Source organism: Zophobas morio, unplaced genomic scaffold (assembly GCF_036711695.1).
Source record: "Zophobas morio isolate AGI-343-1 ecotype UQ-CSIRO unplaced genomic scaffold, CSIRO_AGI_Zmor_V1 ptg000008l, whole genome shotgun sequence".
Lineage (NCBI taxonomy): Eukaryota > Metazoa > Arthropoda > Insecta > Coleoptera > Tenebrionidae > Zophobas > Zophobas morio.
Genome location: NW_026972113.1, coordinates 790,537 through 815,267, shown reverse-complemented (window position 1 = coordinate 815,267; position 24,731 = coordinate 790,537). Strand labels below are relative to the sequence as shown.

Sequence of the window (24,731 nt, the reverse complement as noted above, 5' to 3'; positions counted from 1 at the left end):
CGGCTCTGTTTTTCTGTTGTCGACCATGCAATCGTTACATTACAATAAATAATAAATGATAAACGATAACTCGTAGTCTGATTAGACAATAAATCATCGTTACTTAGTGTTATCTCTTATCACAATATCAGATAAAAGGTCGCACTAACAGGTTCTCAATAGACCAAAGTGGCCCCTTGTCCTCTACGTAACCCAATTTCCCGCATCTTGTCCTCTCTCTTACGATTAAAATGCACGCGAACTGCAAACGACCTCCTTTTATCACTCGTTGCGTAATAAACCCATAACGCTTATATTTTCATTTACAGTTAGAAAAACACCGAAAGTCCTGTTTCCTTTTTCACGCTTTGTTAGTAAAACTCGTAAACAATACACCATTGTGTACCTAACCCCCACAATCTCCTCTTTATTCTTTGTTTTATCAAAATGTGGCTTGTTGTCCACTGAGCATGTGCAGTTCTAGCCTCGCTGCAAGGATCCGGGCATTCTCGCACTGAAGGAAAGTAGTTTTGGCTCACTTGCGGACATCAACAAGTGTAATTGCAGGTCTTATTATGACAATTATCGTGTCGTTAAACTTACAAACCGCAAGTGCTTTTTTGTTTGTTTAAATAGTGAACAGTTAGTTTAGTCGGTTTGGGTTTTGTTGTGTACGGAGAGGAAATGTTTCACACGAGTTGGATGAATTTGTTTGTTGAATTTTTTTTTGGAAAAAAATCAAGGATGTTTTTAGAGTCGGATATGCAAACCATGTGGTTTGACGAAACTGACGTTTCAAGTTCACGTTTCCTAGCAAAAAGCGGCTTTTATAACGAGCGAAAACAATAATTATTGGGTTTGAAAATTAACAGATAATAAAGTCGGTTATGCAATACGCGTATTATTTCTCGCGGGTTCACATTGATAATAAAAAGTTAATTAGTAAAAAAACATTAGTTTCATAATTAATTGTTGTAGAAAAAATCGTGTATGTATCTCGAGTGCATGTAAAACATTCACCATGTTCAGTAATGTATTTTCAGCTGTAAAACAATGACCTGTAAATTCGTTTATTGCCTCTAACGGGTTAAAATAGCGATTTTATGGACAGAAATAAAATATAGAACAATACTATGTATATTCTGGGAGCTCCAGATGTCTCGTTTCATCCTGAATAAGTGCTCCGGACTTCCGTCATGGGGTTTAAATGGAATAACATCAGCGCCGGCTGGTAAACCAGCGACGAGCTTCTAAAACTGTGACCTGTTTATTCTCTCTGAAAGAATTATATGTATTATAAAATGTCTAGAAATATATTAATATAGAAATCTAGCCACAGAAAATTTTGAAAGATATAGAACTAACTAAAAGAAGAAAAAGGAAGATAAATAGAGAAATCTTTTTTTCAAAAAAACTAGAGACGTGGAAAAAGAAATGGGTGGAACGTTAAAAAACAAAAACGAATAAGTTCTGAAAAGTGGCTATACCTTGACAAAAAATCTATAGATAGAATTATATACATATTATAAAAAAAAAAACAAAAAAGTAAACGAACATCTGTGCTTTAACAAAGAAACCAAAAACCAATCAAGTAAACAAAAAGTACACTAAGGAAGATTTTGAAGATTTTATTTAGAACAAAAAGAAAAAACAACTAAAAATTAAAATGAAAAATAAACGAAATAATCACCAAATCCTCAAATCACCAAATCCCCAAATCATAGAATCCTCAAATCATCAAATGCTCAAATTCTCGAATCTTCATCCTCAATTCTTCAAATCTTCGAAATACTCAAATCACTAAATCCTCTTATCTCCAGTTTCTTGAAATCCTCAAATCCTCGAAGTCTTCAAATCACCAAATCTCAAGTCATCAAATGCTTCTTCGAAATCCTCCAATCGTCAAATCCTCGAATCTTCAAATCACCAAATCATCCTCGAGATGCTTAAATCCTCAAAATCTTCAAATCACCAAGTCCTCCAACTCACCATATCCTCAGATCTTTAAATGCTTAAGATCCCCAAATCTTCAAATACATATTCATATCCTCAAATTTTCAAATCCTCAATTTTCGAAATTCTCAAATCACCGAATTCTCAAATTCCTCAAATGATCAAATGCTCAAATCCTCAGATTCTCAAATCAACAAATCCTTAATTTCTCAAGTCAACAAACCTGCTAATTACCTCTTTCAGACATCAAATCCCCAAATCCTCAAATCTTTGAAGTCTTCAAATCACCAAATTTCAAGTCCTCAAATCACCAAATCCTCAAATCCCCAAATCCTTAAATCACCAAATCATTAAAAATTCAAATCTTCAAATCCTCGAAATCCCCTAATCATCAAATCATTAAAACTATCCCCGAAATTTTCAAATCACCAAATCCTGAAATCCTCAAAATTCTCAACTGAATAAATCCTCAAATGTTTCTTCGAAATCCTCTAATCGTCAAATCCTCGAATCTCCAAATCATCAAATACATCCTCGAGATGCTTAAATTCTCAAAAGCTTCAAATCACCAAGTCCTCCAAATCACCAAATTGTCAGATCTTCTCTTCAAATCCTTAAGATCCCCTATTCCTCAAATATTCGTATCCTAGATTTTCGAAATCCTCAAATCACCAAATTCTCAAATTGCTCAAATCACCAAATGCTGAAGTCATCAAATCCTTAGATTCTCAAATCACTAAATATTTAATTCTTCAAATCCTCGAAATTTGCAAATCACCACAATCTCAAATCTTCAGATTCCTCAAAACCCCAAATCTTCAAATTTTCAAATCTCCAAATCATCAAATCCTCAAATCTTCATCTTCAATTCCTCAAATCTTCGAAATCCTCAAATCACTAAATTCTCGTTTCCTCAAATTCTTGAAATCCTCAAATACTTAAATTACCAAATCCTCAAATGCTGAAACACCAAATCCTCCAATCATCAAAGTTCTCGAGTTACTAAATTCCCAAATCCTCGACACTTCATCCTCAATTCACAAATCTTCGAAATACTCGAATCACTAAATCCTCAAATCCCCAAATTACTAAATCCTCAAATCACCAAATCTTCAAATCATCAAATCCTCAAATCACCAAATCCTGAAAATTTTCACTTTGTCAAGTCATCAAATCTTCAAATCTTCGAAATCATCAAATCACCAAATCCTCAAATCTTCAAATTACCAAATCCTCTAATTCTCGAAATCATCAAATCCTCAAATTACCAAATTCTCAAATCTTCATCCTCAATTCCACAAATCTTCGAAATCTTCAAATCATTAAATCCTCTTATCCTCAAATTCTTGAAGTCCTCAAATAACCAAATCCTCAAATTCTCAAATCAACAAACCTTTAAATTACCAATTCGTCAAACCTCAAATCATCAAATCCTCGAAATCCTCAAATCAACAAATCCTCAGAGTCTCAGATCCTCATATCAGCAAACCAAATCTTCAAGTCTACAAATCCTCGAAATTTCCAAATCACTAAATCACTAAGTCTATTTTCGAAATTTTCAAATCACGAAATCCCCAAATCCTCAAGATCCTCAACTCAACAAATTCTCAAATCCTTCTTCGAAATCTTCCAATCGTCAAATCCTCGAATTCCCAAATAAACGAATCATCCTTTCCATTCTCAAAATCCTCAAATCCTCAAAATGGTCAAATCATCAAATTACCAAATCCTCAAACCACAAATCACCAAATCCTCAAATTGCCAATTCCTCAAAATCATCAAATCACCATTTAGCATAACGCTATTAAAAATTAAAAATATATCGAAATATAAATATCAAAACGGAGATGAAATTTTTGTCAGATTAGAAAAATATGAAAACAAAAGTATAAAAAAAGTAATAAAAAATTAAGTTCCTAAAAATAGCAAAGTACAACATAGTAACAAGAAATCTAAAACAAAAATTGATGTCAAAGAAAAAAAATTGAGACAACAGAGATACAAAAAGAAAAGTCAAAATCGAAAAAGTAAACGAATATTTAAACAAATATAAAAAGAGAACGGACTTTAAAAAAAAAACTAAAAATACAGAAATGAGAAGAACATTAAAAATCGAATACAAATAAATTCTGAAAACTGATTAAAGCCTGATAAGAAATCTATAGAAAAAATTATGTAGAAAAAACTTAAAAATAAAAAAAAGATTATAAAGAGTTCATGGAGAACAAAAAATAAACAACAACAACTAAATTCTTGAAAATAGCTAGATACACAGTAACAAGTAAACTAAAACAACAATTGACGTCACGAATATTAATTAGAAAAACTAAATAAAAAGAAAACAAGAAGTAATGGCAGCAACAAATTAAAAAAGAGTATAATAAATATAAAAAGAGTAGTGTTTTTTTTCAAAAAACTAGATAAACGTGGGAACAAAAAAGCATAATAAAGGAAAGAAGAAAACAACACGATTAAAAATTAAAAATAGGGTAACTGACACACAAAAAGAAAAATAAAAATTAAAAAAGTAAACGAATATCTAAGAATATATTAACAAAGCCAGAAAAGTAATTGAAGAATAGTAACGAAGAAGTCAAAAACTAGAAAATTTTGAAAAAAGGAATCAAACAAATTTAAAAATAAGGTCATGAAACTGATTAAACATTATGAAGAAATCTTAGAAGAATTAAGTCGAAAAGAAATACATATCAACAAAACTATGTAAAAATATGCCAAAAAATTATTTAACGTCATAAGTATATTTTTTGGACTCTGACCACGTGCGTGTGAACTACAAACAACCTTACGTAAGCATTGCGTGCAACACGTAACACAAATTTTTACTTTCAATATAAAATAATTATTATTCTTACTGTCATTGTTAATAATTAATAATAATCCGAGCAAAAGTGTAAACTCGACGCAAGTAAAAACCTTGACGTACATAAAACCCAAAATTCCTCTTAATATGCATATCCGGCTCTTAACTAAGAGGACACGATTACAGCCAAAGCCTTCATTTATCCCAATCAAAATAAATTGTAAAATTGACCTCTACAATTAGTGACTTTGTGCAGCGATGCTCGTCCTAAAGTTAGGATTTATTTATTCCTAGACCAAATAAAGACAAATATGGCGTTACGACGTGTCTGTTCGAGTAGGATTTATGGCCGAGTTCGACGAAGGCAGATGTGTACCCTTAATGATAAGGGTAGGTAGGTAACAGTTACAGTGGACCAGGTGGAGTTTGCCGCTTTTTGTAAAAAGGGAAATTTCGTTTTTATGGGGAAAGAATGGCTGTGGAGCTCGAGGGGTGCCGACAATGCCGACACCGCGTCACATCTGCTAACCAAATGATGACGTCTGCAGTTTCGGAGGATTTTAGTTGGGTTCAGATTTGACATTTTAAAATTTCTTCACTTAACCCATACAATACCACGTTCCACCTCCTCAGCACCCAACTCACGTCCACTCCGTCGCGACTCCCTTATCAAAAATCTCGTTGCATATTCTTCAAAACCTGCACTTCTTGTTTTCGTGAAAAACGAGATCAACGCACCCAAAGCTTGCCCACTATAGATGAAGAGCTCGATAGACTTGAGCTACTGGACTATGCAATCCTCTTTGCTTCACCGGTCAACTCCGAACAACGACCTTTTCTTTTAAATTCTGTATCAGACAGTCGATGCACTACGTGACGAAATGTTGTGCAAGTGGCGGAAACGCGAGAAACACCCTGTACAAAATCGATTATGCAACTGCTCCGTCCGATCAACAGATGAAGATGCTTGCGTAATGCAATGAGGATTCCTGGAATTTTTTTATAGCTTTTTCATATGCAAATGCCTCTGCAAGGTTAATCACGCAACATAAATTCAAATTTCGTTGTTTTACCTAGTTATTGTCATGAGTCGTAAAATCATAAGTCTTTTTTCAACAAACAGCGTGTTTTATTGCGGTTTGAAATCGTTGCGACCCATTTATGACCGAAAACAAAAGTGTTTAAAGCGTAAGTGTTTTATGTTAAGTTTACGGTTATGGGCCGACAAGTTGTAATTACTTAACAGAGTTTGCGACGGGTTTTGTTTGTCTTTTTTACGCTAGACTTGAAGGTTTCGCAACCAAGTATTTGTTCACTTTTGTTTGTGGCAGGGATTAGGACGATAAGGGACATTGTCGTGTGGCGATTTCATCAGATCTTCGGGGTAGAATGTCCTGATACGGCTCTGTGCCTTCTGGCGATGAAGTTGGACTGGAAAATAAATAACGAACTTCGAAAACCTAGAAACGGATTTCAAAATTCTTGGAAACTGGGTGTCCAAAAACCGTCCTTTCTGGTTTACAAGCAATTACTACAGGCTGCCGCAGGGGACAATTTTGGGTCCGTTTTCTTTTCTCGTATATATTTATGATCTAGCGGTCAGTTCTTTTCATCTTCGTATTCTATAGAAAAATAAATGGAGGTTTTTTTTACAAATAAAATTTAATAATAAATTTAAACTACTTTACTTATTGTAAAAATGTAATATATTAAAACTACTGAACAATAAATTGTTGACTTCATCAAAATTTTGATGAGGATGGATAGCCAAATTTTGTAAAAAAAAAATGTACTTTTCCGATTTTTTCGAAAAATCTGCATGAGAAATAATCAAAAATATGTGGGCATAATATTTTACATATTTTAAGTAGGATTTTTTCAGGAAGATAAACAAATAATCGTCGGTTCTGTATTTTCTGAAATAAATTTTCAGTTTTTAATATTTTTGAAAAATATAGAAGTGCATTTGAATTAATTTCAAATTTATTTCTCATTGCGTATTTTGCGTTTCTCATTTCGCATTTTTTATTTCCCAATTCGCATTTCTTATTTCTCATTTCGCATTTAGTTCTCATTTCACATTTCACAAGTCTAATGTCTTATTTCGCAATTCTCATTTTTCATTTCCAATTTCTAATTGCCAAGTTCGCATTTCGCATTTCTTATTTTTCATTTCTGTTTTCAAATTTCACATACGGCATTCGTACCTCATTTCGCATTTCTAGTGTCCCATTTCTCATTTCTTCTCATTTCTCAATTTGCATTTCTCACTTTTCATTCCTCATTTCTCTCATCCGTCATTTCCGTTTCTTACTTCGTATTTTTCATTTCGCAAGCCTCATTTCTCATTTCGCACACTCCATTTGTCATCTCTCACATCTCATTTCGCACAACTCATTCCCCATTTCGAAATTCTAATTTCTCATTTGGCATTTCTAATTCCTAATTTCGCATTTATAATTTCTCATTTCACATTTCTCATTCCAAATTCGTTTCACATTGCGTAGTTTGCGTTTCTCATTTCTCATTTTGCATTTCTTATTTCGCACTGATTTCCGGTTTGCATTCATTTCGTATTTTTTATTTCTCATTTCTCATTTCGCATTTAGTTCTCATTTCCCATTTCACAAGTCTAATGTCTCATTTTGCAATTCTCATTTTTCATTTCCAATTTCTAATTTCCAAGTTCGCATTTCGCATTTTTTATTTTTCATTTCTGGTTTCAAATTTCACATACCGCATTCATTCCTCATTTCGCATTTCTAGTGTCCCATTTCTCATTTCTTCTCATTTCTCAACTTGCATTTCCCACTTTTCATTCCTCATTTCTCTCATCCGTCATTTCCGTTTCTTACTTCGTATTTTTCATTTCGCAAGCCCCATTTCTCATTTCGCACACTCCATTTGTCATCTCTCACATCTCATTTCGCACAACTCATTCCCCATTTCGAAATTCTAATTTCTCATTTGGCATTTCTAATTCCTAATTTTGCATTTATAATTTCTCGTTTCACATTTCTCATTTCAAATTCGTTTCACATTGCGTAGTTTGCGTTTCTCATTTCTCATTTCGCATTTTGTTCTCATTTCACATTTCACAAGTCTAATGTCTCATTTCGCAATTCTCATTTTTCATTTCCAATTTCTAATTTCCAAGTTCGCATTTCGCATTTCTTATTTTTCATTTCTGTTTTCAAATTTCACATACCGCATTCATTCCTCATTTCGCATTTCTAGTGTCCCATTTCTCATTTCTTCTCATTTCTCAATTTGCATTTCTCACTTTTCGTTCCTGATTTCTCTCATCCGTCATTTCCGTTTCTCACTTCGTATTTTTCATTTCGCAAGCCCCATTTCTCATTTCGCACACTCCATTTGTCATCTCTCACATCTCATTTCGCACAACTCATTCCCCACTTCGAAATTCTAATTTCTCATTTGGCATTTCTAATTCCTAATTTCGCATTTATAATTTCTCATTTCACATTTCTCATTTCAAATTCGTTTCACATTGCGTAGTTTGCGTTTCTCATTACTCATTTCGCATTTCTTATTTCGCACTGCGCATTACTGATTTCCGGTTTGCATTCATTTCGCATTTTTTATTTCTCATTTCGCATTTAGTTCTCATTTCCCATTTCACATGTCTAATGTCTCATTTCGCAATTCTCATTTTTCATTTCCAATTTCTAATTTCTAATTTCCAAGTTCGCACATTTCTTAATTTTCAATTTCGAATTTCTCAATTTCCCATTTCTAATTTTTCATTCCTCTTTTCTTATTTCTCTGATTTTAAAATTTCTCATTTCGCACATCTTTTTTTCAAATTTCATAGTTTGTATTCAGTTTTCATTTCGCATTTCATTTTCGTATCTAACTCATTTCTCATTTCGCATTTCGCACTCATTTCTCAATTTGCATTTCACATTTTTAATTTCTCACTTTGTATGTCTCATTTCACATCATCATTTTACATTTCCCCTACGAGGGACGAACTGGTCGACAGAAAATGATGGGGGGGGGGCTATGACAGGTCAAATGAGGTCAAACTGTCCTAGAACCCCCATCATATAACTACTTTTCGTATTTCTCATTTCTAAGTTCTAATTTCGCATTGCTTATTCTTCATTTCACATTTCACATTTCCCAAAATCATCGAGATAAATCTACAACACACAACAGCACTCAAAAAAGTACCTTGGTGAAATATGAGGTGGTTAATTAATCATACTTTAATAATAATAAACGTCCAAATATAGGACAAAAACCATCGTCGTATCCTAATTCTCATTGCGCATTTATAATTTCTCATTTCGCATTCAAAATTCCTCGTTTCTCATTCTGCATTTGTCATTTCGCATTCCTCATTTCTCATTTCACGTGTCTAATTTCTCATTTTGCATTCTACTTTTTCATTTCACACTTCCCATTTCTTATTTCGCATTCCATTTTTCTAATATCTCATTTCTCGTTTCAATTCATTTGTGATTGCGTATTTCGCGCTCCTCGTTTCTCATTTCGCCTTTCCCATTTCTCATTTCTCATTCCGCATTTCGCATATCTAATATCTCATTTCTCATTTCACATTTCGTGTTACACAATTTCAAGTTTCTAATTTCCCAGTTCGCATTTATTATTTTTCATTTCTGATTTCAAATTACACATTTCGCATTTCTAGATTCCATTTCTCATTCCCGTTTCTTGTTTCGCATTTTTCATTTCGCACAACTCATTTTTTATTTCGAAATTCTAATTTCTCATTTTGCATTTCTAATTCCTGATTTTACGTTTATAATTTCTCAATTCACCTTTCGCATTCCTTATTTCGAATTCAATTCTCAGTTCCTATTTCGCATTTCGCATTAGTACTAATTTCCGTTTTGCATTCATATCGCATTTTTTGTTCCTCAATTCGCATTTCGCGTTTCAAATTTCACATTTCTAAGTTTTCTTTCCTTTTTCTTTCAGATTTTAAAATATCCCATTTCACTTTTCTCATTTCTCATTTCGCACATCTTTTTGTCAAATTTCAAGTTTCATAGTTTTCATTTCGCATTTCATACTCATTTCTCATTTATCAATTCACATTTCGCACTCATTTCTCAATTTGCATTTCACACTTTTAATTTCGCATTTCTTACTCTTCGTTTCGCATGGTTGACAGAAAATGATGGGGATCCTAGGACAGGTCAAATGAGGTCAAACTGTCCTAGAACCCCCATTATATAACTACTTTTCGTATTTCTTATTTCGCATTTTTAATTTCTCATTTCGCATTAATTTCCCAATTCTCATTTCCCAAAATTTTGAAATGGCATCACGTTGTGGGTGAGGACGTACAAACAACAGACAAACTGAGGAAATGACGACAAACAGACAGACAGGCAGACGGAAATGAGTTGTAAAATGTAGAAAAAACATTAAATATTAGTCAAATAATCTTTTAACAGCACCAAAAAAAAAATTGTACCTTGGTGAAATATGACGTGGTTAATTAATCATACTTTAATAATAATAAACGTCCAAATATAGAACACAAACTACCACATCATATACATCTATGTGTCACTTGGTTTCAAATCTAGGCACGTTTTAGTAACATTTGTGTAATGTGAAATTTATTAAGTCGGTAGATCTAAAACTAAAACAACGTGACATTATTATTCATATCGATCCCTGAATGAGTAATGTTTTAGAAGGATGATCTAATGCGAAAAGTGTAGACTTTGCTGTTCTGGACACTCGGGAACCGAACATACTAGAACCGCCGAGAATATACAAGCACGTGTTTGCTCACTTTTTGATTCCACTCATTCTAAACCACGAACAAAAATACAAAGGTTATTGTTATGATGAAATGGTCTTTTACCTAGATAAATACCTACATTGTACCGCTTGAGTTCCCTTACCTTCAGCAACTTTTGTCCACAAAATGTAACATTGCGAAATGTTTACCCAACGGTACCTTACCAAATTGGACATTGAACCGTGGTTCAAACCCATTTATTTTAGTGCAAAAACCCCAAAACGGTTCCCAACGGTGTAATTAGCGTTTTCGAACCCGCCACTAGCCGGAAAAAAATACACACATTCTTCGAAGGTATTTATTTTCGATACGTGCTAATTTGTTCGGAAAACTACATAATAAATGGTAACAGTAAAAGATGAGCGAGGTTTAAACATAGATGAACTTGCTAATTTTCCCTTTTAGCACTAAGTTGACCTAATTACAGCTTCCTAGACCATAAGCGCTGAAATGTGATCACCACATGTCGCGATTTTTTCGTAAGCGGGCAATTGCTCACCCGACCCGTGTGGCCACTACATGGGAATTTTCTTTGGCGGTGTGATTATACCAAAACCATTGATTTTCTGTGGTTTGCATAATTATTGACGCTGTACGTGATGTCTTGCGGCTAAATGCAAGCGAGAAAGCTCCGAGAATATTTAATTTGCATGTCGGTCCGTTAGTTCTGGGTAAGGTTTATCAGTGAAAGAAACGCTTCTGCGAAAGGCTATAATCACGGCATTGTCCTTTTTTGGTTGACAAGTGCAGGTACAGGAGTTAATCTCGACAGGTCGAGACTGGTTTTCGAAATTTTGGGACGTTAGGAAATACACCGGGCATCGTTTTCGTGTTTGTTCATTGTCATTTCTGTTATCTTCGATCTTGTGTAAAACTGTAATTATCTATCGAGGAAGTCGTTAACAAAATCCATAGGGCACGTGAAAGCAAGTCATTATTTTTGAATTACGATACGTCACAAGGTCGTTTTAACAAAAATAGATTATTGTAGTGTTATATGATGTAATTGTGCCGTGAGGTTTATTTACCTTTGGAAAGTCACAGGTTTGCAAATTAGCGTGACAGTTTTTGTAGGAAACAACAGCTAATGATGTTTATTCAATGGCGAAATTTAAAATTTTACACTGTTTTGTAGTCTGGCGGAAATACAATGCAAATCGTGTTGTTTTTATTAAATTTAGTTTGGGTATTGTTTTAAATTTGAATTATTATTTGCTCTTTAATGATCAAATTGATTTATTCATACTGAGGTTCCCCTAAATGTTAAATGTTGCCTGAAGTCACATATTGCATTCGTGATAAAAATTACGATTAACTGAAAAGAGGTGTAAAGACCATGATAATAATAATGGTTTTACGGATTAAAAACCACTTGAAATTCAAATAGTGCATCAGTAAATTGAAATTGATGCCAACAGTTTGTCTTTATTGTGTCGTGGGAGTAATTTACAATTTAATGGTTTCTTTTGAATAAATGGGGACTCGAGGAATTCCGTGAAGTAGCGGTTTTCACCTTTACTTGCTTATCCACTGCAATATTGGCGGTTAAAAGTACTGTAGCTGTTCGAGACTAAAGACTATAAACGTCACTGAAATTGAACTTACGAAAAATGACTGGTAACATCTTTCTTTTACAATTTTTCTCATTTCTCAATTTTTATTTCTCACATCTCATTTTCAGTTCTTGTAGCCCATTTATCATTTCACACGCATGATTTTTCATTTCTAACACCCTTGTCTCATTTCGCACACCCTGCCCGTTCACATTTCTAGGTCTCATTTTGAGAAATGAGATGTGTGAAACTAAAAACCCACACTCCATTTCACACTCCACATACGCCATTTTTCACATCTCATACCCCACTTCTCATTTCGCACAACATATTCTCCATTTTTCATTTCGCATATCACACTTTTTATTTCACACAACCTATCTCTCATTTAGCACATTCCAGTTCTCATTTCGTACACCATCTCACACCCTATTTCCCATTACTTATTTCGCACAACCCATTTGCTATTTCTTATTTTCCACACCGCACTTACTTACCTCATTTCTCATTTCGTCTCATTTCGCACACTTGTTTTCTCATTTCGCACATTACATTTGTAGTTCTTATTTTGAGAAATGAGATGTGCGGAACTAAAAATCCACACTCCATTTCTCATTGCGCACAACCTAATCTCCATTTTTCATTTCGTTCATAACATTTTTGATTTCGCACACCCTGTTTCTCATTTAGTATACCTCATTTCTCATTGTAAACACCCCATTTTGCACAAACCACCTATTTTTCATTTCGTGCAACCTCTATATCCCATTTCTCATTTCGCACATCTCATTGTGAATCATCTTACTGTTCATTTCGCACATCTTATTTTTCATTTCGCTTATCTCATTTTTCATTTCGCCTGAGACTTGAGATTCTCATTTCATACACTCCATTTCTTATTTCGCTCATCCCATTCTCATCCCACTCGAGCACGCCAGCTTTCATTTCTCATTCCTGATTTCCCATTTCTCATTTTCCATTTCCCATTTCTGAGAATCCATTTATCATTTTTTATTTGCATTTTTAGTTTCTCATTCCCCATTTCCCATTTTTAATTTCTTATTTCGCACATCTAATTTCCCATTTCGCACTTTTGACTCCCAGTTCTTATTTCCCATTTCTCGTTTCGCACTTCTCGTTTCCCATTTCTCCTTTCCCATTTCCCGTTTCCCATTTCCCATTTCCCGTTTCTCATTTCCCATTTCTCATTTTTGATATTTCATTTCGCATTTCTAATTTCTCATTCAGAATTTTTATGTTCTTCTAATTTCTCATTTCGCATTTCTAGTATCTCATTCAGAATTTCTCATTTCCTATTTCTCATTTTCCATTTCCTATTTCTGACATATCATTTGGCATTTCTAATTTCTAATTTTCCATTTCCCATTTCTGACAGTCCATTTCGCATTTCTCATTTTTCATTTTTAGTTTCTCATTCCCCATTTCCCATTTTTTATTTCTAATATTTCATTTCTCATTTTTAATTTCTTATTTCGCACATTTAATTTCCCATTTCGCGCTTTTGATTCCCAGTTCTTATTTCCCATTTCTCGTTTCGCACTTCTCGTTTCCCATTTCTCCTTTCCCATTTCCCGTTTCCCATTTCTCATTTTGCATTTCTGATTTCCAATTTTTAGTTTCTCATTCCCAGTTCTCGATTTCCCATTTTCCATTTCTCATTTCTGATATTTCATTTCGCATTTCTAATTTCTTATTCAGAATGTTTGTGTTTTTCTAATTTCCCATTTCGCATTTCTAGTATCTCATTCAGAATTTCTCAGTTTCTATTTCTCATTTCTCATTTACCATTTCCCGTTTCTCATTTCCCATTTCTCATTTTGAATTTCTCATTTCCAAATTTTAGTTTCTCATTCCCACTTTCCGATTTTCTATTTCCCATTTCTCATTTTTGATATTTCATTTCGCATTTCTAATTTCTCATTCAGAATTTTTATGTTCTTCTAATTTCTCATTTCGCATTTCTAGTATCTCATTCAGGATTTCTCATTTCCTATTTCTCATTTTCCATTTCCTATTTCTGACATATCATTTGGCATTTCTAATTTCTAATTTTCCATTTCCCATTTCTGACAGTCCATTTCGCATTTCTCATGTTTTCATTTTTAGTTTCTCATTCCCCATTTCCCATTTTTCATTTCTAATGTTTCATTTCTCATTTTTAATTTCTTATTTCGCACATTTAATTTCCCATTTCGCGCTTTTGATTCCCAGTTCTTATTTCCCATTTCTCGTTTCGCACTTCTCGTTTCCCATTTCTCATTTCCCATTTCTCGTTTCCCATTTCTCATTTTGCATTTCTGATTTCCAATTTTTAGTTTCTCATTCCCAGTTCTCGATTTCCCATTTTCCATTTCTCATTTCTGATATTTCATTTCGCATTTCTAATTTCTCATTCAGAATTTTTATGTTCTTCTAATTTCTCATTTCGCATTTCTAGTATTTCATTCAGAATTTCTCATTTCCTATTTCTCATTTTCCATTTCCTATTTCTGACATATCATTTGGCATTTCTAATTTCTAATTTTCCATTTCCCATTTCTGACAGTCCATTTCGTATTTCTCATTTTTCATTTTTAGTTTCTCATTCCCCATTTCCCATTTTTTATTTCTAATATTTCATTTCTCATTTTTAATTTCTTATTTCGCACATTTAATTTCCCATTTCGCGCTTTTGATTCCCAGTTCTTATTTCCCATTTCTCGTTTCGCACTTCTCGTTTCCCATTTCTCATTTCCCATTTCCCGTTTCCTATTTCCTGTTTCCCATTTCTCATTTTGCATTTCTGATTTCCAATTTTTAGTTTCTCATTCCCAGTTCTCGATTTCCCATTTTCCATTTCTCATTTCTGATATTTCATTTCGCATTTCTAATTTCTTATTCCGAATTTTTGTGTTTTTCTAATTTCGCATTTCGCATTTCTAGTATCTCATTCAGAATTTCTCAGTTCCTATTTCTCATTTTCCACTTCTCATTTTCCGTTTCCTATTTCTGCAGTTTCATTTGGCATTTTCTGACATTTCATTTGGCATTTCTAATGTCTCATTTTTCATTTTCCATTTCTGATAGTTCATTTCGCATTTCTCATTTTGGTTTTTTAGTTTCTCATTCCAAATTTCTCATTTCCCATTTCCCATTTTTCATTTCTGATTTTTAATTCAGAGTTTTTGCGTGCTTCTAATTTCTCATTTCGCATTTCTAATTTCTCATTTCGCATTTCTAGTATCTCACTCAAAATTTATCGTTTCCTATTTCTTACTTCCCATTGCTCATTTCTAATATTTTATTTCGCATTTCTAATTTCCCATGTCGCATTCCTCATTTCTGATTACTCATTTCGCATTTCTGATTTCCCATATCTAATTCTAGTTAATATTTGATTTCTCATTTTTAATTTCTAATTTCTCATTTCTCATTCTGATTTTTCATTTCGCATTTCGCACTTTTAGTTTCTATTCCGAATTTGTCATTCACCAATTCCCATTTCATTTCACATTTATAATTTCCCATTCCGCACTTTTCATTTCCATTTCCCATTTCTGAGTTTGATTTTCTCATTGCATTCGCATTTTTTGTTTCTCATTCCGAAATTCCCATTTTTCATTTCTGATATTTCATTTCGCATTTTTAATTTCTCATTTTTCACCTCTAATTTCCCATTTCGCATTTTTCACTTCCATTTTATATTTCTAATTTTTGTTTCCGCATTTCTCATTTTTCTCTTCTCGATTCCCATTACTCATTTCCCATTTTTCGTTGTCCATTTTTTGTTTCTCATTTCTCATTTCTGATTTCGTATTTCTCTTTCGCATTTTTAGTTTCTGATTACGAATTTCTCATTCCCCATTTCCAATTCCTCATTTGTCATATTTGATTTCACATTTTTAATTTCTCATTTCTCATGTCAGATTTTTCATTTCGCATTTCTCATTTTACAGGAGTTTTAGTTTCTTATTCCGAATTTCTCATTCCCCATTTCCTATTTTTCATTTTTGATATTTTATTTGACATTTCTAATTGCCATTTCGCATTTGTAGTTTCTCATTCCGAATTTCCCATTTTCTATTTTTCATTTTTGATACATCAGTTGGCATTCTTAATTTCTCATTTGGCACATATAATTTTTCATTTCGTACTTTTCATTTCCATTTCGCATTTCTAGTTTCTCATTCCACATTTCTCATTTCCCATTCCTCATTTCTCATATTTGATTCCACATTTTTAATTTCTCATTTCTCATGTCAGATTTTTATTTCACATTTCTAATTTCTCATTTCGCACTTTTTATTTCCATTTCGCATTTCTGATTTTGCTTTTCGGATTCCGCATTTCTCATTTCCCATTTCTCCTTAATTTATTTTTTTACTGTTATAAAGTCGTAGCAAATTGTTTACTACAATATTATTATATATTGTTTACACATGTTTGTTCCGTCCCTGGATGCGTAAAATGTTTCCAGACCATGTTTATCAACATTCAGTTCATGAATAACAAACACGTTATTATTCTTGACATATGAAAATCATAGCCATGTTAACAAATTAAGCAAATACTTATTAAATAATAATAATCATTCTAACATTTTTAACTTGTCAGATTTCTATGACTCGTAATTAGGAATTCGCATTTTTCGATAATTAAGACCATCTGCAACAAAATAAACAACCAACAACGTCCCTTTTATTCCCTAAATTGGACCAGTCGCCGAAATTACAACTAATTAATTTTAAACACATGTCCAACTCCTGTAAGGTGGCGCCAACAACGCGATCATCCAGAACTTCACACCGCTTAGTTCGACCGCCGCCAACCAGACAGCGCCACGTTCCGCACAAAAGTCAATAGGCCAAAAAGACCCGTCTCTGGAATGCAGAACCGACTGCGACCGACACAAGATAAGAAAGAGAGTCTGTGCTCGCTGTTGCTAACTGGTTTCCATAGTAACATATAACGAATGCCGATTCTAAACACAACCTGTGGCGGTCACCTGTTGAGGGAAGCAAAGCATTCGCACAACGGTTTGTCTAATTTTGAAAATATTGGGTGTGGCGCAAATGCGACCCTTTTCGAATCACCGAGTTTTGGGTGCGGCGCAAATGCGACCCTCTGCACTTTCAGCGAATCGCATCAATCGAAAAATTTCATCGTTAATTTTATTGCTGATTATATTAATTTTAATTAGTGTAGCGACTCCTTTGGAAGTTAATGCACTTTGCGGCGTAACTCATGTTTAGTGATTAATGCTAATAAGAGTTGAGAGAGACAGGGGCTGGCGCATGAGTGGGAGCGAGACAGAAACACGATCCACATTTTTATTGGCCGTAAAGTGGACACGAAATAATTGTCTCTACGACCGTTGGTGGTGATTTATTGCCTGGTTTTCGAACATTTAGAAAAATTCTGCCTACTAGTTTTGATTGTTGTCACAGTTTTACAATGGTAGAGGGAAAACCGAGCGAATCTAAAGTCTAACCGTTATAAATAATGTATTCTCTGGTGTCAACTACCGTCGGTTTCGACACAGACGCCTCAAGACATCGTTTATATCAATTTCGACAATTTCTCTATTGCTTTTCGTTTGACCCGAGGTGTTTCTCACGAGGGAATTAGGAACGATTTATTTTTCTGCATTTTAAGTGGACGGCTTTTAATCAAATACTTCTCTTGATTGTAATTGATAGGTGAGGCTTTCGGATTGATGACTTCGAGAATTTATTAACACTAATTAGTTTCAAAATAGGTTTTAATTATTCAGTTCAAGAAATATCGTTTACGATCGTGGTGTTTTGACAAACCAAATCGAAGAGACTCTTGAACGCAAAACCGTCCATATTTTTTGACAAATATCGCAGCAGAAACCAATCCGAGTAGCTCCAGTGGTTCAAAATTCTATGGAAATCAGACGGTCTGACTTTGGTTTGAGTCAAATACCCGAAGGCGAGTTTGTTGAAAGCTAGGCTTCTAGAATATAGCAGCATGGTCACCAATCGCCAGACCAAGATAGAAGCAGAAGCTGCAAATAGTACCAAGAACCAGAACCACAAGAAGAGGTAGATTTTTTCGTTGATGACATTCAGCGCTAGGATACACAGAGCATCTATAATTTCGATGGTACCAGAAGGACCATACTGGAAGAAAGTGCACTTGGTTTTCTAAAACGGGCTAAACTATAAGTACTAGTCATTCTATGGGACACAGACTCACTTTGGGGAAAATTTTTTCCAAGATTGTCGGACCTTGATTACCAAATTTGACCCCCAAATCGAAGAATTGTTTGTCCAAAAATAAGTTGGTAAGGTAGATTTGGAAGGCCGCGTTAGCTAAATTTAACACTTCGAAGAATATAAACCACCAAGCCCAACTTTGGTTCAAACGGATGTGTACCAAAACGGTGGCTTTGAGTCTGTGGACGGAGTACCCTCTACAAAGAGAGAAATAGTTTTGGGACCACAAAGAAAGTACTTACTTTTTCTCCTGGACCGTCACACCGTGTTGTAAGTTTTTTTCCAGTGACATTAATTTACGAACCTCGCCACCTAGTCACAGAAATATCCTAGTTACTTAATTAAGTGAAAACCGGACTTAAGTACCTTCCACGATTTTCCAAAGGTAGTGCGTTGCGTAAAACATTATCGCTTGCAAAAACAGTACGTATGGTACCCATTGGTAGTACATGTGTTTTCTGATGAGTCTTGGACCTGGCATACCAAGACCATAGGAGTTGTAGACATTGTTAGAGTCGAAATCATCATCACTCTGAAACAGTTTTAACTAGCCAGAAAAAACAACCACAAGACTCACCACCACGGTAAAGGTGCTTTTGTAGAAACAGAAACTTTCCAGGAACTTTTGGTACGTCCTGTCTGCTAATTTAGAGGTTAGGCACTTCATGCTTTCACCTATATACTCCTTCGACGTCACCAAGACCGTTGATACCAGAAAAATCACCGTCGTCACACGATAGTGAAGTTTGAACACCCAATTGTCGATACATAGAGAGTCCGATTTTATTTTAACGTTATTTTTGAAGGTTTTGATCAGGTTCAACATTGTCGTCGATGCGTTGAAAACTTACCAAATGGCACATGTTTACACAAAATGTTTGCATTACCTATATCGAAGAGATTGTGGATACACCCAGAATCAAAGAAAGGGGAAGACCCCATATCATGAATAAACATATACACCTTTTCGTGCGATTAGATAGAGCAAACAAGACTTTATTGTAAAAATTCGAGTATATAAAAATTAAGTACTTAATATAATACTTAAGTCATGTATAAAAATAAACGAGATGATCTTTGGTGCAGTCACACTAAAATAGCGGTTTCCGCTCTTCCAGTTCTTCGTAAATGTTCAGGAACAAATCTTTGAAAGCCAACCCGTCCATGTTTTTTGATAGGTATCTAAGGAGTAGCCAGTCTGGGTAGTTGCAGCGTTTGATAACCATCTGGAGGTGCCACGGGTACAACTTCCCTCGAGCAGTATGTCCAAAAATGATCTGATTGAACCCTACTGATCTCGAGTAAAGAAACATACTCAAAACCCTCCAAACCACAATAAGGCACGACGCCCCAAACAAAATCATGAACCAAAACCACAAAAACAGGTAGATTTTTTCGTTGATTATATTAAGCGCCATGATGCACAAAGCGTCATGAACCTGAATGGACCCTGACGGACCGTACTTGTGGAAGGTACACTTCGTCACCTAAAACACACACGTTAGACGAGTTTTGATACGAAAGGTACGATTACCTTTGGGAAAACTTCATCCAGAACCTTGGACCCATTTTGCACCACATCTCTCCCTAAAGTACTAAACAGGTTACCCAAAAACTTGTTCGTGACGTAAAACTGGAACCCTACGTGTACCACATTGAGTACTTCGAAGAACATGAACCACCACGCCCACGATTTATTCAGTCTGATGCGCTGCAGAAACTCTTCCCGAATTCTTTGAATGCAGGCTTTCCTGAAGACGAAAAGTAGAAACGTGTGGTTGCATGGGTTTCAAAACTTACTTGTTCTCTTTGGTGGGGATTGAGTGGTGGTCGATGTTCACTTCTTTGTCGAGGAGGGCGAACCTAGAGTTGGCGAGGCCTGTGACCAATTTATGGATTCGGTTGTTTTCCATTTTCTTCCAGAATAGATGGGTGAGGTAAAACATTATGGCTTGACCGAAAAGCAGGAACGGGACCCATTGGTAGTACATGTGTTTGCGAATGGGTTGCTTGGAACCTACACCATAGGGTAGAATGCCTCTATGTCCGTTGAAGCCGAATCGGAAGAAGTCCATTTCTGTGTCGTCGACCTATAAGCTGTGACTTTTGGGTACTACTTACTTTGGAAAAGTACTCACCACGGTGAAGGTCGTCGTAAAGAAGCAAAAAGTCTCGATGACTTTTTCAAAACCGGGACTACTCATGTCAGTGATGCATTTTATGTGTTCGCCTATGTACTCCCGAGATGTCACTAGAATCGTGGCTATGAAGAAGATGATACAGGTGGCTCGATAGTGGAGTTTGAAGACCCAATTGTCGATACAGATGGAGCCGAATTTTGGTTTCAGTTGGTCTTTAATAACGTCAAACAGACCCAACATCGTGATTACTAAAAAAGATTCCTTATACCACTGACTAGTACCTACTGACTACTCGAAATTATCTACCACTAATTAATTAATAAGCATTTAAGATATAAGTAAATGAGTTCATCTTAATGACACAGATATCTTGTGTGCATATTATTGTCAAATAAGATAAAAATTCCAGGTTTCGACCATAATTATGACTTACTAAGTAATTTATGGGCTTTTATGAAGCGTGTACTCGTAGTTCATGCACGCTTACCTTTGTTTCAAAAACCAAAATAACGAAAAACTCCAGGACCAACTTCACCGCACTTCCCGCTATGACATTACTATAATAAATGCCCTTCTGATATGGTAAATGGAGAAACCTCGTTATCTTTCGTGGTAAGTAGCGTTCTCTTGGAAGCGATAAGGAAGTATGAATGTCGAGAATTCCTCTTCCTGTTGGGTTTGCGTATAGATAAAAACCCAATACGTACACTCTCCACTGTTTATTCAATTAGTTTTTTGTGTTTGTTTTCGTCAATTTAACAAAATGTCTCATCGTTCCCTGTTAATTAATCATTTGTCCAGCGTCTCGTTCTGGTCTACAACGGTGAGATAAATTCACCTTATCGCACTCAACCGATTACCGCACACATACTTTTTTTTTTCGAGTTTATTTAAATCTGTTTTAAACAAGTTCTGGAGTGGCATTATTATCATACTCGAGTGATTACACAACTCACCTGCGTCTCGTTGTGAGCAAACTTTGCACTTGTGTTGCTTTTGTTCTTCTTGTGGCTCATGTACTGCCAGTATGTGTTGAAGTTAAAAATGTTGTTGAACTATGGTTGCGTCAAGCATGCCGCAAATTTACTTGTGTGCTTTTTTGTGTGGCTGGGTGTTTGTTTGGATTGTCTTTTTTTATTAAACAGACGTTAGGTTTCGGCTTTTAATATTCAAAGAATGGGTTGTTATGACAATGAAAAAAGTCTTGCACAGATGTGTGTTGGATGGTCTAGATTGTGTTTTACAAAAATAGTTCCCTACAAAATAAATAAGTATTGAACTATGCCGTGCTCGTTTGACAGGTGACACAATAAGTGTAATATTTACGGGCGAATAGCAAAACCTTGACGAAATATTTGAATAATTTTTCTCTAAATTTTCTGCAAATTTGATAAAATGCACAAACCATGTGGAATAATTTCACTCTTGTCTGTTACAAAATATCATTTTGCACAGATGAGATTCTTCTTTGATTAAGAGCCAATGAAATTAATCACACGTTTTACTGGTTGGGGAGTTTATGTTAACACGCAATGTAAATAGTCAAAAAGGTAAAATTAAGTCCACCCACCACCACATCTGCATTTCATTGGCTTATTTTATTTATTATGAGATGAAAACTGAATTACGTTTTGTGGGGTGGTCCAATTTATGCTTAAAAAAATTCCAAGTGGCTAAAACATTGGAATCTCAACCAAAAGGTAAAACTAACCCCACCCACCGACGCATTTGGATTTCATTGGTTTTTATGATTAGTTACTGTGTCAAGACGAATTATGTCTAAAAAATTTAAAGTGATTTTATTGGACGAAAAGTGCATTGTATTGAACAACAGTGGAATCTACACAAAAGCCTAAAACTAGCCCCACCCACTTCATTGGCTTATTGGATTCGATGGAAATTTAATTTTTATGTCATGTGACCGAATCTATTTACAAAAATTCAAAGTGGACCCACCCACCCACCCGATTTTTCTCTTGATTACTCATTTCATTGGACTAAAAGGGAGTTTTATATTGATAAACATTGGAATCTAGACGAAAAAGTAAAACTAACCCCACCCACCTCAGCTTTTGGTTTTCGTTGGTTTTGTGATGACGTCACTTCACATTAAAAAAAAACAGTTTGAACGCCTGAGAAGGTTTCACATATAAAAAAAACACACTTGGAACCCCCGAGAAGATTTCACATTCTTAAAAAAATGCATTTGGGGCCCCCGAGAAGGTTTTACATTAAAAACACAGTTTGAACTACCGAGAAGGTCACACATTAAAAAAAAAATACATTTGGGGCCCCCGAGAAGGTTTTACATTAAAAAAACAGTTTGAACTACCCAGAAGGTTTCACATTCAAAAAAAAAAAAATACATTTGGGGCCCCCGAGAAGGTTTTACATTAAAAAAAAAAACGTTTGAACCCCCAAGAAGGTTTCACATTAAAAAAAAAAGACATTTGGAACCCCTGAGGAGGTTTTACATTTTTTAAAAAACACACTTGGAACCCCCGAAAAGGTTTCACATTTTTAAAAAAATGCATTTGGGACCCCCGAGAAGGTTTTACATAAAAAAAAAGTTTGAACGCCCGAAAAGGTTTCACATATGAAAAAAATACATTTGGGGCCCCCGAGTAGGTTTTACATTAAAAAAAACAGTATGAACCCCCGAGAAGGTTCACATATAAAAAAAATACATATTAATTTTTTTGAATCACCTGTATAAGCAAATCTAAAAAATATGAATGCAATGATAACTCACAAGTAAAAACTGATGATGTTTTTCAAATTTCGGGTAGCTTTAGGAATTTAACTCTTTACTATGGAAATTTGCAATTTAGCACCTTTAAATTTCACAAGTTTTTACAAGATTAATGGGGCCAAAATCAGTTTTATCTTAGCTGGTACTAGCCCCGCCCACCCACCCTCTATTTTCTTAGAAGGTATATCATTTGCCAAAATCAGTTTTATCTTAGCAGGTACTAGCCCCGCCCACCCACCCTTTACTTTCTTGGAAGGTATGTGATTTGCCAAAATCAGTCTTATCTCACCAAGTACTAGCCCCGCCCACCCACCCTCTGTTTTCTTAGAAGGTACATCATTTGCCAAAATCAGTTTTATCTCAGCAGGTACTAGCCCCGCCCACCCACCCTTTACTTTCTTGGAAGGTATGTGATTTGCCAAAATCAGTCTTATCTCACCAAGTAGTAGCCCCGCCCACCCACCCTCTGTTTTCTTAGAAGGTACATCATTTGCCAAAATCAGTTTTATCTCAGCAGGTACTAGCCCCGCCCACCCACCCTTTACTTTCTTGGAAGGTATGTGATTTGCCAAAATCAGTCTTATCTCACCAAGTACTAGCCCCGCCCACCCACCCTCTGTTTTCTTAGAAGGTACATCATTTGCCAAAATCAGTTTTATCTTAGCAGGTACTAGCCCCGCCCACCCACCCTTTACTTTCTTGGAAGGTATGTGATTTGCCAAAATCAGTCTTATCTCACCAAGTACTATTATTACTACTACTCACCTTTTTTATCGCGTTTTTAACCAACTTTTTCACTTTTTTCTTGTTTTTTTTTTGCATTTTTTAATGATTTTTTTCTGTAAATAAATCCGTATTATTATTTTTAAATTCTGTTTTCACATTTTTGTCGCCTTTTTGTGAACTTTCTTTTTTTGTAGTCACCTTTATTTTGTTGCATTATTTGTGGACTATTTTGTCATGTTTTTGTTTTTTTATCGTCTTTTTTGTCACTGTTTGTTTTTTTGTGGCTTTTTTGTGGGCCTTTTGTATTTTTTTATAGCATTTTTTTTATTCTTTTAGCCGCATTCTTTGTCATGGTTTTAGCCTCCTTTTTGCAGTGGCTTTTTTCTCATTTTTATGTTTTTTTCCTCTATTTACGCTTGTTTTTTCGCTCTTCTTTTAGTCGCATTTTTTGGCGAGTTTTTGGCTTCCTTTTTAGTCATTTTTTTTCTTGGTCTTTTTTCGAATGTTTTTAATTAATTTGGCATCTTTGTCGCCTCTTTCGTTCTTTTCTATTTTATTTTTAACTCTCCTCGGTTGTTATCACTTTTTTATATCTCTTCCTTTTGACGTGTTTCTTCTTTTTTGGTAACTTTTTTACATTTTTTTTTTTATTTTTTGTCCTGTTTTTGGCATTTTTAGTGCCTTTTTTGTGGACTCTTGTTCTTTTCTGTCCTTTTTTGCTGCATTTAATTACTTTCTTTTTTGTCTCCATTTTTGAC

General features: G+C 34.7%; 2 protein-coding genes and 1 long non-coding RNA gene across 4 annotated transcripts in view; 1 reads left to right on the top strand and 2 right to left on the bottom strand.

The window, feature by feature from the left end:
• Positions 1-17,855: 17,855 nt before the first annotated feature.
• LOC135124979 (innexin inx7-like) lies at positions 17,856-19,233 on the bottom strand. 2 transcript variants are annotated; one of them, XM_064050229.1, is made up of 5 exons: positions 18,932-19,233; positions 18,721-18,886; positions 18,597-18,666; positions 18,335-18,551; positions 17,856-18,282 (listed from the first exon to the last, which is right to left on the bottom strand). In XM_064050229.1, exons 1-5 carry the CDS (start codon positions 19,178-19,180, stop codon positions 17,887-17,889), a joined length of 1,098 nt encoding a protein of 365 aa, XP_063906299.1. In that variant the 5' UTR covers positions 19,181-19,233; the 3' UTR covers positions 17,856-17,886. The 2 variants fall into 2 exon arrangements, with proteins under 2 accessions (XP_063906299.1, XP_063906300.1); XM_064050230.1 differs by having other exon boundaries at positions 17,998-18,277; positions 18,329-18,551.
• A 96-nt stretch (positions 19,234-19,329) lies between these two features.
• On the bottom strand, positions 19,330-21,083 carry LOC135124977 (innexin inx7-like). The gene is made up of 5 exons (XM_064050228.1): positions 20,983-21,083; positions 20,493-20,743; positions 20,155-20,444; positions 19,889-20,105; positions 19,330-19,841 (listed from the first exon to the last, which is right to left on the bottom strand). The coding sequence occupies exons 2-5, from the start codon at positions 20,733-20,735 to the stop codon at positions 19,446-19,448; spliced, it is 1,146 nt and encodes a 381-aa protein (XP_063906298.1). The 5' UTR covers positions 20,736-20,743; positions 20,983-21,083; the 3' UTR covers positions 19,330-19,445.
• Positions 21,040-24,731, top strand: part of LOC135124978 (uncharacterized) — a 37,132-nt gene continuing 33,440 nt past the window's right edge. The window contains exon 1 of the long non-coding RNA XR_010279856.1: positions 21,040-21,107. This is a non-coding gene — a long non-coding RNA (uncharacterized LOC135124978). The remainder of the gene's footprint in view (positions 21,108-24,731) is intronic.

Bases quoted from the DNA above. Each gene is read 5' to 3' on its own strand.
- LOC135124979 (XM_064050229.1), bottom strand. From the start codon at position 19,180: ATGTTGAACCTGATCAAAACCTTCAAAAATAACGTTAAAATAAAATCG. The intron at 18,667-18,720 runs GTACTTAAGTCC...TTCTGTGACTAG, and splicing joins CCTTTGGAAAATCGTGGAAG to GTGGCGAGGTTCGTAAATTA. The intron at 18,552-18,596 runs GTAAGTACTTTC...CTCTCTTTGTAG, and splicing joins GTGACGGTCCAGGAGAAAAA to AGGGTACTCCGTCCACAGAC.
- LOC135124977 (XM_064050228.1), bottom strand. From the start codon at position 20,735: ATGTTGGGTCTGTTTGACGTTATTAAAGACCAACTGAAACCAAAATTC. The intron at 20,106-20,154 runs GTAAGTTTTGAA...TTTCGTCTTCAG, and splicing joins ATCCCCACCAAAGAGAACAA to GAAAGCCTGCATTCAAAGAA. The intron at 19,842-19,888 runs GTAATCGTACCT...TGTGTGTTTTAG, and splicing joins TGGATGAAGTTTTCCCAAAG to GTGACGAAGTGTACCTTCCA.